Source organism: Falco biarmicus, chromosome 8 (assembly GCF_023638135.1).
Source record: "Falco biarmicus isolate bFalBia1 chromosome 8, bFalBia1.pri, whole genome shotgun sequence".
Lineage (NCBI taxonomy): Eukaryota > Metazoa > Chordata > Aves > Falconiformes > Falconidae > Falco > Falco biarmicus.
Genome location: NC_079295.1, coordinates 38,006,437 through 38,023,358, shown reverse-complemented (window position 1 = coordinate 38,023,358; position 16,922 = coordinate 38,006,437). Strand labels below are relative to the sequence as shown.

General features: G+C 40.3%; 1 protein-coding gene across 1 annotated transcript in view; it reads left to right on the top strand.

Moving 5' to 3' along the window:
- LOC130153806 (von Willebrand factor D and EGF domain-containing protein-like) overlaps positions 1 to 16,922 on the top strand; it is a 185,903-nt gene that overhangs the window by 135,820 nt on the left and 33,161 nt on the right. Inside the window, exons 21-25 of the mRNA XM_056349152.1 lie at positions 1,344 to 2,225; positions 10,308 to 10,403; positions 11,174 to 11,269; positions 14,210 to 14,305; positions 15,903 to 15,998. Coding sequence (XP_056205127.1) covers positions 1,344 to 2,225; positions 10,308 to 10,403; positions 11,174 to 11,269; positions 14,210 to 14,305; positions 15,903 to 15,998 — 1,266 coding nt within the window. The remainder of the gene's footprint in view (positions 1 to 1,343; positions 2,226 to 10,307; positions 10,404 to 11,173; positions 11,270 to 14,209; positions 14,306 to 15,902; positions 15,999 to 16,922) is intronic.

The window sequence follows — 16,922 nt, the reverse complement described above, 5'->3', positions numbered from 1 at the left end:
CACCAGTCGAATGACACTGTTTATCAGCCAAATAAACACAGCTTTGGGTGCCAGGATTTGCTTTGATCTAGTCAGTGCTCTAACTTTCATTTTGACCTTTTTCAAGCATTTCAAGCTCTTTCCTTGCTAACTCTGGCATAATTTCTACATCAATGGGAGTTTTAAGAAAGTGATTAATATTTATGTTTAAAAGAAAGAGGTACATCCCGCATGGGGTTAACCCTAGAACCAAGTGAGGTTTTTTTGTTCAGGATCCAATATATTTCGTTTCCTATGGAGTGAGTATGCCAGAACCGGTTAAAAATAGCTTCTTCCATTCATTAGAGTCAGCAGATGGCCATTAATCTTCCTGAAAGTATTGATTCAAACTACTCGTCTCCACTTTCAAGGGCCTTCACAGACTACCCTCTCCCCATCTATCATCCCTCCTTACACAAGTGAAAAGGTGGCTGGCTCTGTAACAAGTGGGTGACAGTTACAAACCAGCAGACTCTCTTACATGCTGCCCCTCACGTCTGGAGGGAGCTGTATCCAGCATTAACAAAGCTTTTCCATTTGTCTCATTTAAATGCTATCCTAGAACTTTCCTTTGCCATAAGGTCTACAAAAGCATTACAGAGTTATGCACAGGTGCGGTGGCACTAGAGCCTTTCTAGGACACAATCTTGCCAAGGACCATCTTAACATTCTTTATTTCTCCAACTCCAGTATCTATCTGCCCCAAAAAGCAATGTCTCATCTTGCTCCTAGACTGCAAAGGCTTGAATGCAAAGTCGCTGCATTATGGACTGTCTAGCAGAACGTTTCCCAGCACACTATTGTGATATAGACACAAATATTAGCTCAGGTGGTCAAGAACTGTAGGGTGCACCAAGGAAAGGTGCGCGGTGCCAAAACCTCCCGGACTCGGGTAATCCAAAATTAATAAACCAGTATGGCAACTGTTTTTGCCAGGCTGCAGTTTAACCCCTGTAAACGCAGTGCTGCACCTCAAAGAATAATGTCTGAACTTCAGTGAGCCTTACCACCTTAGGCTCAATGTTAAGCCAGCATAAACACATTTTCTCTGGTTCATGAACTGCCACCCTGTAAGTTTCGGTATTGCAGTTCCCTGTGCATCCAGTGCTGGTGTTACCTCTAGTAGGTAACACCATGAGCAGGTAACACCATGTCATTTCTATGCTAGTTTGCATAAATGTGTCCTTAGCATATATGACAGATTAACTGTTTTACTGCTAGAATTGATGTTCTGTTGCTTGCTTGTAAGGTAAGTGTTCACTGTGGTTCCTATAAACTCTAGACCAGCAAAACTATGGCTAATATATATCTTTCTTCTGTCCTAGTTTCAAGATCTTCCCAAAGCCATGTGGATTTTGCTGGAAGAAATACTGAAGATGCCAAAGGCTCTCACCAGGAAGATATTTTAAAGACAGCAGAAAACATGTATTCCCTTCTTTCACAAACCCAAATTCCAAGACAAAGTGCTACATACTTTTTGGAAAGAAACCCCACAGTCTTTAACACTCCATCCCTTACAATGAAAAGGAAGACTTCCCAAGCTCAGGCATCATCAGCAAAAACACCTGATATGGAGTCCACAGTACCTCAGAAACAATCTTTTCTTGAAAAAAGAAGCGATACACACACTTTCCTTCTGCATGAGGAGTCAGACCCCAGAGCCACAACTGTCAGCATGACAACCCATACCCCTCTGCATTTTAAACAAGACAAACCAGGTACAGCACGGACAGTTCCTTCTCATCACAACACAAGCACAAGTTCATTCTTAGCAAGGCCACATGCTGTCCAGCAAACTCGTTCCAAGTACAGCTATTCTCCCAGGAAATGGCCTGGTCGAGTTGCAATCTTGAAGACTAAATCATCTCAAGATTTTCCAACAGAGCTGGAGAGAGTATCTACTTTGGCAACACGCCTCCCCTCCCCTTTCCATGTAGTAGGTTCTTCTCTTGATACCAGCGGTAGTGTCCCAGCAGGGTCAGCATCCCGAGCAAGGCTTCCAGCACTGACCGCAGCAGCCAGGAAGGAGTACAACACAGTGATGGATCGTGTGGAACTGCCAAAAAACAGTGGCAGGACACATCAGAAAGTCGTTTGCGCTAATATGCCATGCTTTACTGGTGTGCAGTGCGAGCCAGCCCAAGATGGACAATTTAAATGTGGGCCTTGTCCTACTGGATACAGCGGTGATGGAATTACATGTGAAGGTAAGGGAGGAAATCCTCTCTCAAATTCTTTTACAACTTCAAACCTAATAACCCTCCAAAGTAAAAATTAATTTTAGTTATAAATTTGCGGGTTTTTCTATCTGAGGTCATTCTGATTTTTTAAGCCAATTATATTTCAAAATAACAGACAAACATTCTATAACTTTGAAAAAGCTCTTTCTGCTTACAAAAATGACATATTTATTTGATAATATCTAATCTATTGAAACCAGGGACAGATTGCAATCTTACTTACTCTTGCTTAAGGCCAGATTCATTCTACTGAAGTCATTACATTTGAAAACATATAAAACTTCTGTGGGAAAGAGTAAAATTGACACAATTTCTCTATACAACAGATATCCTAGGAAAAACGAATTGTTCTACTACCTGAAAAATTACTTTTAAATATCTATCTAATAATTTAAATACAAAACTGAACTTGTCATCTGAAATGTATAGCGCCAGAAGGGTTTTCACAATATGTTGAGTTATTTATTAGACAGCTTAGAATATCTCCATAAAGCAATAGCATTATGCACATTGTTGAAACAATGAATTCCCTGACTTAGATATCATTAATTACACCTTTTTTTTGAAATCCTTCTGATAAGTTGATATCTTAATTGGCCTTTCACTACACAAAGCAAAAGTATCATCTATTTCATTCTCTTTTACATACGGTTTCTCATGCCCTGCGCACAGAGCACAGCCGTAGTGAGGTCTCAGCCACGATGCACTGCAGAGGACCTCGCAGGGATTCCTTGCAGCAAGCAAGGCTTTGTGGGGGTGTAAAGCCCCCAGCAATACTGCAGCCCCCTGAGCTCAGAGCAGTGCTGGGGATATATTACAAAACGCGTAAGAAAAGGTTATTATAACATTGGGTGCTATAATTTTTGCCAGTTTGCACATTTCTGAAATGTCCCTTCTATAGGACTTAGGTTACTTGGCACAAAAGACCCTGTCTTTGACCTCTATTCTATACTTGGAGCTGGAAGAGTACCCAGCGGCTCCCAGCACTGGAAAGCCCACGGCAAGCCTGCCTGCAGAGCGGCCTCCCCTCACAGACCAGGCCCGTGCACGTATGCATATTTATGAATATGGGCATACGGCTGCTTTGTGTATATTTAGTATGCCCATCAGGATGGTCCTTAAAACATAAATCTACCCCTGCCTTTTACTGTCTCACAAGACAAGATGTTTTCTTCAATTACTGGTATTACTGAAAATCTCTCTGGACGGTCCTTAGCATGAAATATTTTATTACCAACATCATTCTCTGTCTCAAGGCTTGACGACATGACACACAAACATCCTTTATTTGTCTCTTGTCACTCACCTGGCTCCATAATAAGCCTGTCAACACGCTCCCCGCTCCTGCTTCCCCCCGCGTTCCCCTGCACACCTGCACTGCAGCCAGTAGCGTGAAGAGCGCCCATTGTGCCTCCAGCGTCGGTGTCCCTTCCCATGTCAGATGCAGCTGATCCATCATGACAGACAAAGCTGAAAGAGGAGGATAATTCTTGGATTAAGGCCTGTCATAACCTCAGCAATCGGCACCTTACAATGCCGCCACAAGTGTACTGACTTCCCTCAGAACAGTGGTACCCTTTAAGAACGGGAGACAGCAACACTGAGCAAGTGATCAAAGCTTAGGTGAGACCAACATTTGTGAAATCTTCGGGCTTCAATGCAGCATCCATGGCAAGTAAGCAAAAATGTTGACAGACTCACACACTGATGGTAATTGCCACCATCCTATTTGATATAAAAATCCACCGAGATGAAAGAAACAGCCCATTGGTACCAAGTTTTAATACCTCTGGAGCTTGAGGAGATGTGACCTTTGTTTAGTAAGAGTGGCTGAAGATACTCTAAGATAATAAATATTTTACTAAGCAATATTTATCTTGTGACAGAATGTAATATTTTTTTCTAGTTGTGCATATTCAAAATCAGGCTTGGAGGACTGGTAGAGAAAAAATAAGCAGCACCCTGAAAATAAATTTTTAAAGTAAATCATACCACCTTTTATATCTGTAATATTGTTATCCCTTTGGACAATCACCTCAGTCTCACTGTTACAATTTAGTTGAAAGTCCTCTCCCCCTACTCTGTCTTCCTGGTTTGGGAATCAGAGACTCACAGAAGAGTCCTGGCTGGAAGAGGCCTCTGGGCATCATCAGGTCTAACCTCCCACCTTCTTTTGGGAGAACATAGCTAGAGGACAGTGCGTTTGGCTCATATTCGGACACCTAAACTGAGATACGTTCAGATGCTCTCGGCAATTTCTATTTACTTCCTTCACTACCGACAACATTGTCATCTGTAAAAAGTACGACCTTGCTTTTGCCCATCTTGCCTTGGCGTAATAAGCATTACAGATTCTTAATTCTTTTACTTCTGGCAGCAGCTACTCACTTCGCAGATGAAGGGAGATGAAGTAGTTCCTCAAGGCTCTACTCAGCACTCCCATGCCCTTTCCTACAGCTGGCCAGGTTCTCAGCTTGCAGAGCTTTTTCACCTTCCTGCACAAAGGCAGTATCTCCATTTATTAGTGGCCTGATGTAAAGACAAGTCTGCTAAACAGGCAGGGCCTTGAAAAACTTCATTTCAGAGTAGCATTTTGAAAATAGCTGGCATCACTTACAGAACAATAAAAAATATGTAGGGGAGCTGAGCTGTAGTGCACTGGATTCTCCTGCATATTCTCTTGCAGAAGGTGCTCGCTGGCATTTATGGAGTAAACTTAGCCAAGAATTCCTCTGGTGATGAGGGATGCTACTAAATACGTAATTTCCACTCTGAGTGCCCTTTTCAAGGATATATACCATAAAAGCAATGCATTACTATAGTACACTCCTAGCAGTTTTACAGGACAGCACCTATCACCCACCAAAGTACACTGCAGAGGTGTCATAACGCTCACGGAGCTTTACACATTTCAGCTCAGTATGCCAAACAAATAAAAAACTAGTACTTTAATAATGGACAGCTAGTCCAAACAGGATTGTTTTCAGAATGTTTCTGATATTTTTTTCTAGTGTATTACAAGTGGCACATGTAATGCAGCACTTTGTAACCTTTGAGGGTAATGCTCTGAAATACTCAGTGTGGTGTTAGTCACCTTAGCGCAATTACTCGTTGTCCTGCCTCTGTTCCCCACTCTACAACAGGGACACAGACCTGCACTTTCAAAGATGCTGTATGCACTGGATAAGGAAACAAATGCTGTCTTTTCCCTGAGCTCAGTGTATTTACCACGGTCTGCACATATGGCACTGTCCAAGAGCAGCTGTTGGACTTAACTGAGCTCCTCCGGGTGCCCCAAGGTGGAACACATTCCATAACAGCGTTGAAGTTAACAAATGCTGTTCTGGGCCTCATCGTTGTGCTTCTTTCTGAAAGACCTAGACCTGAAGACTGACAAAAGATAAGAATTTAAGCCAAATTTCTGGTCATCCTTGGTTTTATTTCTCTAACCCCAAGTTCATTCAATAGGGAGTGTCTGATTACTAAAACTGTATGATTAAAAAGTCAGAGACTCAGTTCCACAGAATACAGGCAATTATTTAAAACTATTTTGGATTAGGTGACAGTTAAGGACTAGTACCTTTCCAGTTTCTAGTAGTCACAAAAGTTCCTCAGAATTCCTGTGGAGGGTAAAGTCATGCTGCTTTAGAAACATTTTCTTAAAAATGTTAAGTCAGTAAAACTGGGATATTTCATAGGCTTTGTGCAGTATTTTCTAAAAGAAGGGGAAGTCTAGAACAGTAGTAGTCATACCTTCTGCTCAAGAGTTAAAAACACAGCACTGACATTATGAGACCACTGTTCAAACCAAATAATTTTCAAAATAACAGGAAAGATGGGAAAGTATTACAGGAAGAACAGCTGGATGAAACAAGGCAAAAATAAATCAGGTAGCTGACATTCGTCTGTTCTGACATTTTTACACCCCAAAACCTCTATGCTATCAGACCGAAAGGCCTATCTCCGATAGCTACCAACAGCAGATGTCTGGCAGTATGTGGGAAAGATATAGGGACACTGTCCAGAATAGTCTCTCATCAAGTTATGGATCATGTGCTTCAAAAAGCCGAGGTGATGCCTTTGAGCAGTGTTCTGTTCAACCTTTCCACATCTGATTTTGCAGTTTTCTATACTACCCCTCAAGTCATGTCTTTCCCAAAGACCTTATCTATTCACTTATTCTTTGTACTAGAGCTCCTCTATAACTTTGACTATCCCTGTCACCTTTTTCTGCATCTTTGCCACTTCTACTATATCTTTTCTGAGCTGGGCGATCAGACCCAGGCAAGGTGTTTAAGATGCAGCTCACCATGCATACAGACCATGATAAAGTCTGGCATTTTGTGCTCTGCTCATTTCTTAACAATTCTTAACACTTTATTTGCTTTTTTGACTGCAGATGAGCACTCAGCTGACATTTCACAAAACAAAGTTCATTAGGACAACCTAACCAGAACCATTGTCTGCATTTGTATTCCAAATTTATTCAGTCAAGTTAATCTTGTTAATTTTCTATTTGCTATGATGGATATTTATTTCATAACTGGGTTCCAGACTGCTGGACTGTATAAATATGCCTACGATTTATTTTAATTGCACCAATACATGTTTAAACCCTATGCTTTATTTCCTTTATCTGTGTATCTTACATGCAAAAGAAAGGCTCCAGTCCACAACATTTCAAAAGGAAAGCCAATAACCTGACAACTTTCTTTTCTGTTTTTTCCCTCTCATATGCTGCACATATTCAAACATCATCTGTACATTTAGGAAATCAGATTAATGCATCTTTGTAAGAAAATAAATAACGCACAGTGATTGCATGAGACAAGGTAGACTATGTTCCTTCCATTGAAGTTTGTCCTGACCTGACTGGTTTTCCAGTTTTTAAATGGAACTGCAGGTGATGCTTTCACACCTCTGAGCCTTGCTTCAGTGGCACATGCCCAGGACCTCACGTGGCAGACAACACAGGGAGTTTACTCACTGTTGAGATGTTAAGCAATAACTCTGTCCTGGAAGGCATTTGCTGATTAGGCTATGGAAAATGGAGGGAGCAACACAGCATCTGGTATTCCTGAGCACCCCCGAAGTTATCGTAAAGAAACTTATAAAAAGTGCATGATCTCATTTTGATGGAAAAAAGAAGTTTGGAGATATTTCCCAAAAAGGTCTTTCAAAGAAAACAATAATGGACTTCTCCATTTTCACCTCCAGATTTTAAATTATAAACATAAACATACATACATTTGACAGCAAGATTGACCATTTGCAGCAATGTTTTCCTCTTTACTGTTATTTTATACCATCCAAAACTGCTTAGTATAAAAACACTGCAATATCTTTGTACAATTTAGCAAATGCTTATGGAAAAAAATACTCATTCCAGGAGATGAAAGATAGAGCTTTTGGAAAAGACGTTGACACAAACAGTATATTTCTATTATAGAGGGAAACGTCTTTTAGGTGAATATTACTCTTGCTCTCACGTTGCAGCCACCATTCAGTTTTTATCTTTTGCTGTTCACCAGTAATAGAATAGTTTTAAACATTTTACTACTAAATGTCACCATAAGAGCTGAATGTTTTAATATCCAAAATACCATGTTCTCTTCTGGCAGTTCAGATGCATCTTGGAATGTGTAAAGGCCAGATGGAAAGTACGTTATTCAAACGGACACGTTCATTTTAAGTGCTACATACAAAACATGCTGAAATAAAGCATAATAGGTATGAATGTCACTTTGCTTGGCATAGCACTTCCTTTGGCACCTGAAGGCTTATGCAACCATTGTCCCATAGGAAAGGCAATCACATTTCACATACTTCAAAAAGAGTGGTACATTTTTCCCAGGTTTCATGTTTCCCTGTCTCCATGCAAAGAATATGAACCACTTCTACCTACTGTTAATTTGTATTTGGAAAGGAATCCCTTTATAACCAGGTCCTGTGCTTACCCAAACCCAGAGGAGGGGAGATGTTCCAGATGGACATGTGTACAGCAGACGGGTCAGCACCCTCCTTTCAAAGCCCTACACCCACTATGGACTTCAGTGAGATCTAGCGTGGGCTCCCAAACGCGAGTTGTGGCTTACAAATATAGTACTGCAATTTTAAAGGAATAAAATAATTGTTGGAAAACAGCTTCAGTTTCTTTCCCTCTCTTCAACTTTCTATTTCATCACGGAGTGCTACCTGCTGTTCACCCTAATAGCACGAGATCCTGAACTGCTGCTACCAGTGGCTGAGTTAGAAAAACTTTGGTAAAGTTTGACATTAACTGCTTAAATGGGTCTAAATAAAATCTGTTTAGCTGTCCAGACAATGCTGATGTGGTTAGTTGGGTTTTTTTTTTCTCACACACGTACACCTCAAATTTCAGCTAAACACATGCTGAACTGCAAATGTCTAAACCTTATAGCCCATCACATCAAAACTAAATTTAACTTAATGAAATTCTTAACATGTATAGTGTGAATCTAAACTACATCTAGTGAGTTTTCTCTTCTCGGCATGCCCAATCCTAAAGTAATCTTCATGCAGCATTGAAAATTTCACAGTTAAAACTGTATGGTAATAGCAAACATAAACACTGAAGTACCTGAAAAGCACATCTAATACCAAGTATATTTCTTGAAGTTATTGGTGTCAAAAAAGTTTATTTCAAGGTAGCTTCTTGGGGCTTGTCTTTTTCAATGCAATTGGAAAATGTGTGGTGGCTTTCATTACTTTTTTTGGATGGCAAAGTTCATATGCAATGGCTTTACCTGAAGGCTTGGTGACAGTCACAAGAGGTGAGGGGGAATTCACCACGTGAACTTCGTTTAAATTATGTGGTGCCACAAGTATTTTTCCTTCATTTAGCTTTCCAATTACACAGTCCATTTTCCAGTTTTAAGAACAGAATGTGGTACATTATGGGCTTTTCCCCTTGTAACAACACTTAAAATGAGAGATGCTTTGTTTCAGATCTCTGAATTAGCTTCATTTTGCATTTTCCTTGGAATAACCTTGCTTAGCTTCATTATAAAGACAAAACTCTGCCAGCAAAGTGTGCCAAAGTACATCTTTCTCTATATTCTCTTCCCAAGCACAAGGGAAGATATTTTTCATTCTGTTATATGAGGTGGCTTTTTTTTCTGAAGGTGTAAGAGCCAGCTGACACACATGCCTTGCACTGCTCCTGCATGCAGCACTTCTTCTTCTTCTTCGAGTGTCAGTGGTCGTCTTCTACCTTCACTGGCCTTCTCCTCTCCCGTGTTTGGTATACGGAGCTCCCTTTTATCAGAGAACAGCAAACAGAAGTGTTCATGACATCAGATATCAGGTACCTACCTTAGATGTTAGGTTTAAGAGGCTAAACCTTCCAGGTGCTCTGCACAATAAAGCCATTAGGCTCATAACAATCAAAGCTTAAAACCAAACAGATGCCTTCAGCAGATAGCCTGTTCCAGGAGCTGCGGCACTTTCCAGCTGTACACAATACACCTGCTCATCCTCTTTCTTCCACAGAATGACATTGCATATTGCAGCATGTCAAGAAATCCTTATTTAACTTGCTGCTTTGTCTGCAGACCCCACACTACTTAGTAAACATTCAAATTGTTGCTTAAACGTTTGTCATTTTGCTGACAAATTCCCATCTAACTATTTTCTATAAAGAAAAAGCACTTCATCTTTGCTTTAGTGTACCTTCTGGCACCTGTTAAGGCTGACTGAACATCCACAAGGTAAATTGGTAAAGGGATGGGCAAGGTTTCAGTATCAACTATTGAACTTAAACTTCAAAACTACATACTTAAAAACGTGCATGCTGAGAAATTAAATATTATAGTGTTAAAATCATTCCCTTGCAGACATTATATAGCTACTTGTTAGTGCTGTATTACTAATGTGATACCTACTTTTATCCTGCAGTGTTTTCCTTGGCCAAATTAGTTGTTGGATTAATAAAATGGTATGGGAAAAGTAGTAACAAGCGTTGTGCTCATAACCACACAGAAAGTAATATTTGAATTGTATTTTATTTCTCATGTTTTATTCTGGCAGTGCAATGCGATCCACCATGTGAGCATGGAGGAACTTGTCTATCTCAAAATACTTGTTCTTGTGCTTATGGATTTGTTGGACCTCGATGTGAAACAAGTATGTATGAACTCATTCAGGCTTTTTTCCTCATTACATATTTGGATTTGCAGAAAACTAGAAGACAAAAAATTTTTTTTTTATTTTTCTGTATTTCCCCTTAAAATGATTGACCTCAGCAAGGAAATCAAAGCATAATATATTGAAGTACTACAGTACCTAAACTATTTCAGAGCATACATTTACCAGCGGTGCAGTTGTATTATGTAAAAACATGCACATCTATATCAATTTTTCTGCATAACAATGCCTCTGGAAAAACAAACAAACAAGCAAAAATGTCCATGTCATCCAGAGTAACTTTTATGAAATTCAAGGTTATGTGAGTGAATGCAGTAATACTAATTTTGAGAACACAAAAAGGCAATCATACCTATTAGGAGTCACGTTACTGTGCAATACAAGTTATGAAAGAGGTTCAATAAAGAGAGCATCTGGGGAAAAAAATCAGCCTTCATACCCTTCTACGTTAGCTGAATGGCAAAACATATGCAGTTCCATTATTACAGTCCTCACTGCTCATTTAAATATCAGGTCGCCTTTGACAGGGCTATAATTCTATCTCTGAACCAGAGTAGCTAGAATGCTTAAAAAGCAAGGAATTTTAGATGCAAGACGTCTGGTAGAGAAAGAAATCCAAGGAAAGGGACAGATCATCCATCAGTTTACTTCTTTAACTCATACCATTAGTTATTTGCTGTGATAGACCAGCTTTAGGATCTGCATCATTATTACTGAAATGAGATTTTGATCCTCTGCGTATTTTCCAGTGGTGTGTAACAGACACTGCCACAATGGCGGGGTCTGTGTGTCGCCAGACGAGTGCAAATGCAGAAAGGGATGGAGCAGCCCTTCTTGCGAAACGGGTAAGAGGTTAGAAATGACTGGTCTCTCATGTCTTTTGCTGCCTGACATCCATGTGGTTCTCACAACTCAGCAGTCAGACTTGAAATTGCTTGAAGAATTAAATCACAAGAGCAGGAAACCTAGTAAAGGGCAAAACCTTGGAAGTCTTTGAGTTTATGTAAGTATTCATAAGTGTATATGTTTATCTAAATCTCAGGATCACTCAGAGGAAACCCACAAACAAAACCTTTTTGCAGCTTTTTAAGCTTGTGTGATTCTGGAGTTTATTTTTAGCATGTGGCAAAAATAAATACATTTAAAAAGCTCTTCACCATTTCAGAAGTTACAGCCTTACTAGGTGGCTTCTGCAAATGAGAACAATTCTCACTGGGACTTTGGAGATAGCGTTGATTTTCAGTCTCAGCTGCCGTGGACATAACCTCAGTCTTTGCTGGTCTTGTTCACGGATTGCCCCGCAAGGGCAGGGACGAGGGATGTGCAGCAATCCGCATTGCTCGCCACCTGTGCACCTTCCCGTTTTCATTGCTTTGAACCCTATGCATTTCCCTCAAGGTACTATGGTGGAGTAGAAAAAAATAGTTTGGCTTTTGTTGAGTTTTAATGGCATGCCGTCAAATCTGAACTTAAAACACAGCTTATGGAGACAGCAATAGAAGGAGGCCAGTTTAAGTTAGGATAAGAACATAAGCAAGCAAACATGACTTCTGCTGCGAAGTTAGCGACTATCCATACGCACTTCTAGCACTGCATAGTCTAAGGAACAAAAGCAAACTTAGAAAGCTAAGCTGTTGGAAACTGAGACTGACTACTCTGATTTTTGTGGTCCAGTTCCTGGGTTCAGCTTTGCCATCCCAGAAGATGGCTTGTGACTGTGCAAGACAGAACAAAAGCAAGTTTGCAAGGAGAGCGTAACTGTTCACCCCCTAACGTTAAACATCCTGCTACTGCCAGAATTCACTCTGCTCCTCCTGCCTGCATCTCGTACTCACAGAGTACCTACAAAAGGCATCCACAGAAGTGTGCATGCGCAGGGAAAAGCCACCTCCACCCATCAGTACAAAATGACGAGGTGAGGATTGGAAGTAGATACCTATTTCTAGTCAGGATTCCTAGTTTTGAACCCTCTTTTGAATTGATACAGCTCAGACCTTCCCCCCAGGGTCTAAGCACTAAAAGCTGGAGTACGTATTTTTCTTCCAAAGGCAGAGCAACTACAGCACTCACCTGGGACAAGGCATGCAAAATAGTGACATGTTAAAAGCAGCAAGAATGAGGAACACCTTAATCAGTGCCAAACCTCAAGGCTATGGAGGCAGTGTGCCTCTGCCATGGTGAATGTTAAATGACTAGGACACCTCCAGCCTACATTACCTTCGCTGGCAGGTGAGAGATGTCATTTTAACCTCCATCTCCTGGAGACTGCTCTTCCTGTAAGTGTTGAAATGACAAACCTATTGAAGACACATAAATTAACCAGGCTAAGATCCATGGTAAATGACTGGGATTGCCTCGAGCTATTCTGGTTCCCACTATCTCCTCTTTTTCCTGCTGGAGATTGCTCTTCTTGAGTTCTGCAAATTTATATTGGGGTGGCTTTAAACAGGATTATTCCAAGAGGAGGACAAGCAACAGCAGCAGAAGCAGTAATTTCCAACCCAGAGCAACAGCAGCAGGATTTGTTTGTCTGCCAGTACCTCGGGTGGAAGGCTCACCTCTCCAGCACCATTTCATGTGCACTACACAGAGTATTTTGTGGATACTGTTGTGGTTCCTCCTCAGGTGATATGACAGGCATCTCTGGATGAACTCAGATAGAGGAGAGAAAAAAAAAAAAAAAAGGACTTAAGGCACGTTAAGGCACTTTACCAATGGAAATACAAACACTGACAGAGTGTGGACATCTGTTAACTAGCTAGAATAATAGGGCAACAAATCCAAATTCTCCATTAGCAAGGAACGAAGTCCATTTTGACTTCAGAAGTTATTGCTGTTTATTCAGAAAAGCTCTCATCTAGACTACAATTTCACTTTTTTTTCTTTTCCCAAATTGACATTTTATTTCTCCTTTAGTTCATCGGAAACATTTTAGTGACTCTTAATTTATTTAAGATTAAATGTATTTAATTTATTTAACGGGCTACTCTGTGAAATACTGGAAGACAAAGGGAATAGAAGGAGAAAGACTGCTTTAAAGAGTCGCTCTGCTTTACAATGAAAACTTTATCAGATTCCTTATTCTTCACACACTAACTTCCCAACTAAACTAATCTGCAATTCTAATATTTTTCCTTTTTTTTCAACAGTCAGGTACTTGCTGCATAGAAATATGCAAGCCTGTTTAATTCCTAATGCCTATTACATCATTTACAGTAATAACAGATAAATAAAGAAGCAAAGGGAGCTCAGCCAGTGGCTTTGTTGGTGGTGCACGAGCCAATATGTTGCTGGAAGCGGCATTTAAATGAGACAGAACAAAGGGAGGTTTTGTGGTGCATAACTCTTCAACTTCGCAGAAATGCCATGATGGTCTGCTGCACTCAGACAAAGCAGCAAATGGTTAATATCTCATCTCCAGGTTATCCAGGCTCTGAGCAATGTGACTGCATTTTACTACCTTGGGATCGTGTTTGGTGAGGATGCTGCAATGGAAGCAAATGAACTGTACAAATCAAAGGAGGACATCAGAAATAAACTATTAAATTATATTTTATTTCATCCCCCAAGCTATGCTAAAACACCACTGAAACGCTCCCACTGTGTCGACAATGAATAAATACTGCAGCACAACTGACCAGCAAGGACTGTGTGAAATTTATCACAGTATTATTAGAATTGTTTAGTCCAATGACATGTGCAGCAACAAAAGAGAGCCTACTATAAAAAAAAAAAAAAAAGAAAATTATTAGAGGTTCACAGAGTTGTCTTATATCCACATACAGCCATGTGCAATCCTGTGTGCTTGAACGGAGGAATCTGCGTACGGCCAAATACGTGTACGTGTCCTTACGGTTTCTATGGGCCACAGTGCCAGAGAGGTAAGAATGTTCTATTTATCATCTTGATAAAGGATTCAGGCTTAAAATATAAACAGCAGCCTATATCATTACCTGCCCCTGCATGAAGTATATCCAGAGACTTTCCTTGCCATAACTCCCTCTGTGCTATTTTGATGTTATAGTCTGTCGTCAGTCCGCATTATATTGTTCTTAATGGTATATGTGAAGGAGTAAGCATTTATGATGACATTAATGATAACTAAACAATTAATCTAAAACTGTCTGAAGCCAGTGATATTACTAATTAGCAACTATTCAATTAATCGTTAAAGCATGGCTCTTCATTCATTTTGTGAACTCTATATTGTGCACTTAATGCATTTCAGAGCCAGATGATAATTTGTCTTCAAATGGGGCTCACAATATCACCTACTTGACCATCCCAGAGTGTAATGGATGGAAGACTTCTACAGAACTTCTTCAGATCCCCGCTCAGAGATCTGATCAAATATTGCTCTGCCAAACATAGAGTGGGACCTGGTTTTGGGTCCCTGTCCTAAAGGGGAGAGCTCTAAGCTAAGGCTAACAGTATCTTGGGCTTCTTGCTCACTTTGTGCTGCAGAAGTCAAATTAATGAATGCTTTAACTACCCACTAGCTCAGGCAGAATAGACAGGAACTTATGTTTAGGACTCAAATACCTGGGAGACCCCTGGTCATTTTTTGAGCATGGCTCTAATAACCCCTCCTGAATCTGGGAATGTAAATACACTCTTTCTACCAAACCTAAACTATCTCAATAAGAAATTTTCTTTTTTCTTTCCCTCATTCTTTTGTTTCCTTGGAGTTCCTAGATGAATGCTATTCCAATGCATATTTTTACAAGTGAATGATTCACACACAAAAATCTAATTGCAAATGGAGCTTGCTGGAAGCTCTTTGGGTTTGTGATGCTGGGGGTAAAGGAGAGAATGAAAATGATACAGACTCTGTAATTTGATGCTCATTCTTTTCAGGTTCAACATGGAAGGTGATTTTCAACATCTAGGTGATTTGAAATGTTTATCCTTGTTATGGTTTAGACAGAACTAAAGTTGAAAATGAATATCCACATTTGTAGGATATGGAAGTGATGGGGGAGGTAGTGGATGAATGCAGAAGAAAAGCAAAGCCCTTCCTTCAGCTTCATTGAGAAAGGGGGAGAGATAGCACCAAAGCCAAAGCAAAGCCCTTCCTTCTGCTTCATTGAGAAAGGGGGAGAGAGAGCACCAAAGCCAAGCTTGCAAATATCAAACACCAATCTACAGTGGAAGTGCAGAAGCCCTTGAAGAAGCATTTTAGTTAGAGTGTTAAAAACCCAAGAGATTCTCCAGAATACAGACCACTTAATTGCAGGTATCTAAAAGAGACCCTTAGGTGCTAGGAGTTCTTTCCACAAACAAGGGAGAATCAGGATCTCCAGCTTGGCATCTGCTCAAATCACCCTTTGGAGAGACACCTTCTCTACCCCGATTAAAGAAAAAAGCCCCTGCAGACAGGCCTCCCATCACAGACACCTGAATAAGGAGCCTGAATTTAGGCAACATTGATCCCCTGTGTGATTTCAGTGCACAAAATGTTTGCTTTCCTTTCACTAGCTGTTTGCATCCCCCCTTGTAAGAATGGTGGTCACTGTGTTCGGACCAATGTGTGCTCCTGTACCGAGGGCTACACTGGAAGAAGGTGTCAGAAAAGTAAGTTACAAACTTCTCTTTGTTTTCCAACGTCCTCTGACTCACGAACAGCTTCTCTCCTTATTGTGCATGTTCAACAGAATATTTAGTCTGCATTTATGCCATGATCTCTTATATTTCTATCAGGACACATTTAGCACTACATTATGTCTAAAATCAACTTGTTATTTAGAATAGCATTAAGTCAAGTCAGTGTTGGGAGTAGAACATTTTACTAGAATCCTCTTTAAGCATTTCAGGCATTTAGAATGAGTAATCCTTCTACCTGGAGATGGATTCATTTTTTTGCATTAAAGATTTTTGGTTGAAAAAGCCAAAGGTATAGTAGCTGACTGGGATCCTTAAAATATTAGAACATCATACCTCTAGCTTAATTAAGACAGTTGGTTAATAACACTTCAGCCTTGTCTTTGTTCTTGTCACTGAAAAATCCCTCTTCACCTTGGCATCAGTTTCAATACTCAACTCTTCTATTCTTCTGGGGAAATAGGTTATTTTGGCACTTTGTCAGACTCTATTGCTCAACAAAATCTGTCACCCAGGGAGTTTAGGATATGTATGTGTCCTGGCTTCAGCTAGGACAGAGTTAATTTTCTTCCTAGTAGGTGATCCAGTGTTTTGGATTTAGGATGAGAACAGTGTTGATAACACACTGCTGGTTTATTTGTTGCCAGGTAATGTTTATATTAAGTCAAGGACTTTTCAGCATCTCATGCCCTGCCGAGCAAGAAGGCTGGAGGGGCAGAAGAAGCTGGGAGGGGACACAGCCAGGACAGATGACCCAAACTGGCCAAAGGGATATTCCATACCATAGAACATTGTGCTTAGTATAGAAACTAGGGGGAAAGCTGGCTGGGCACTGGTCAGCAAGTAGTGAGCAACTGCATTGTGCATCTCTTGCTTTGTATATTCTAATTCTTTTAT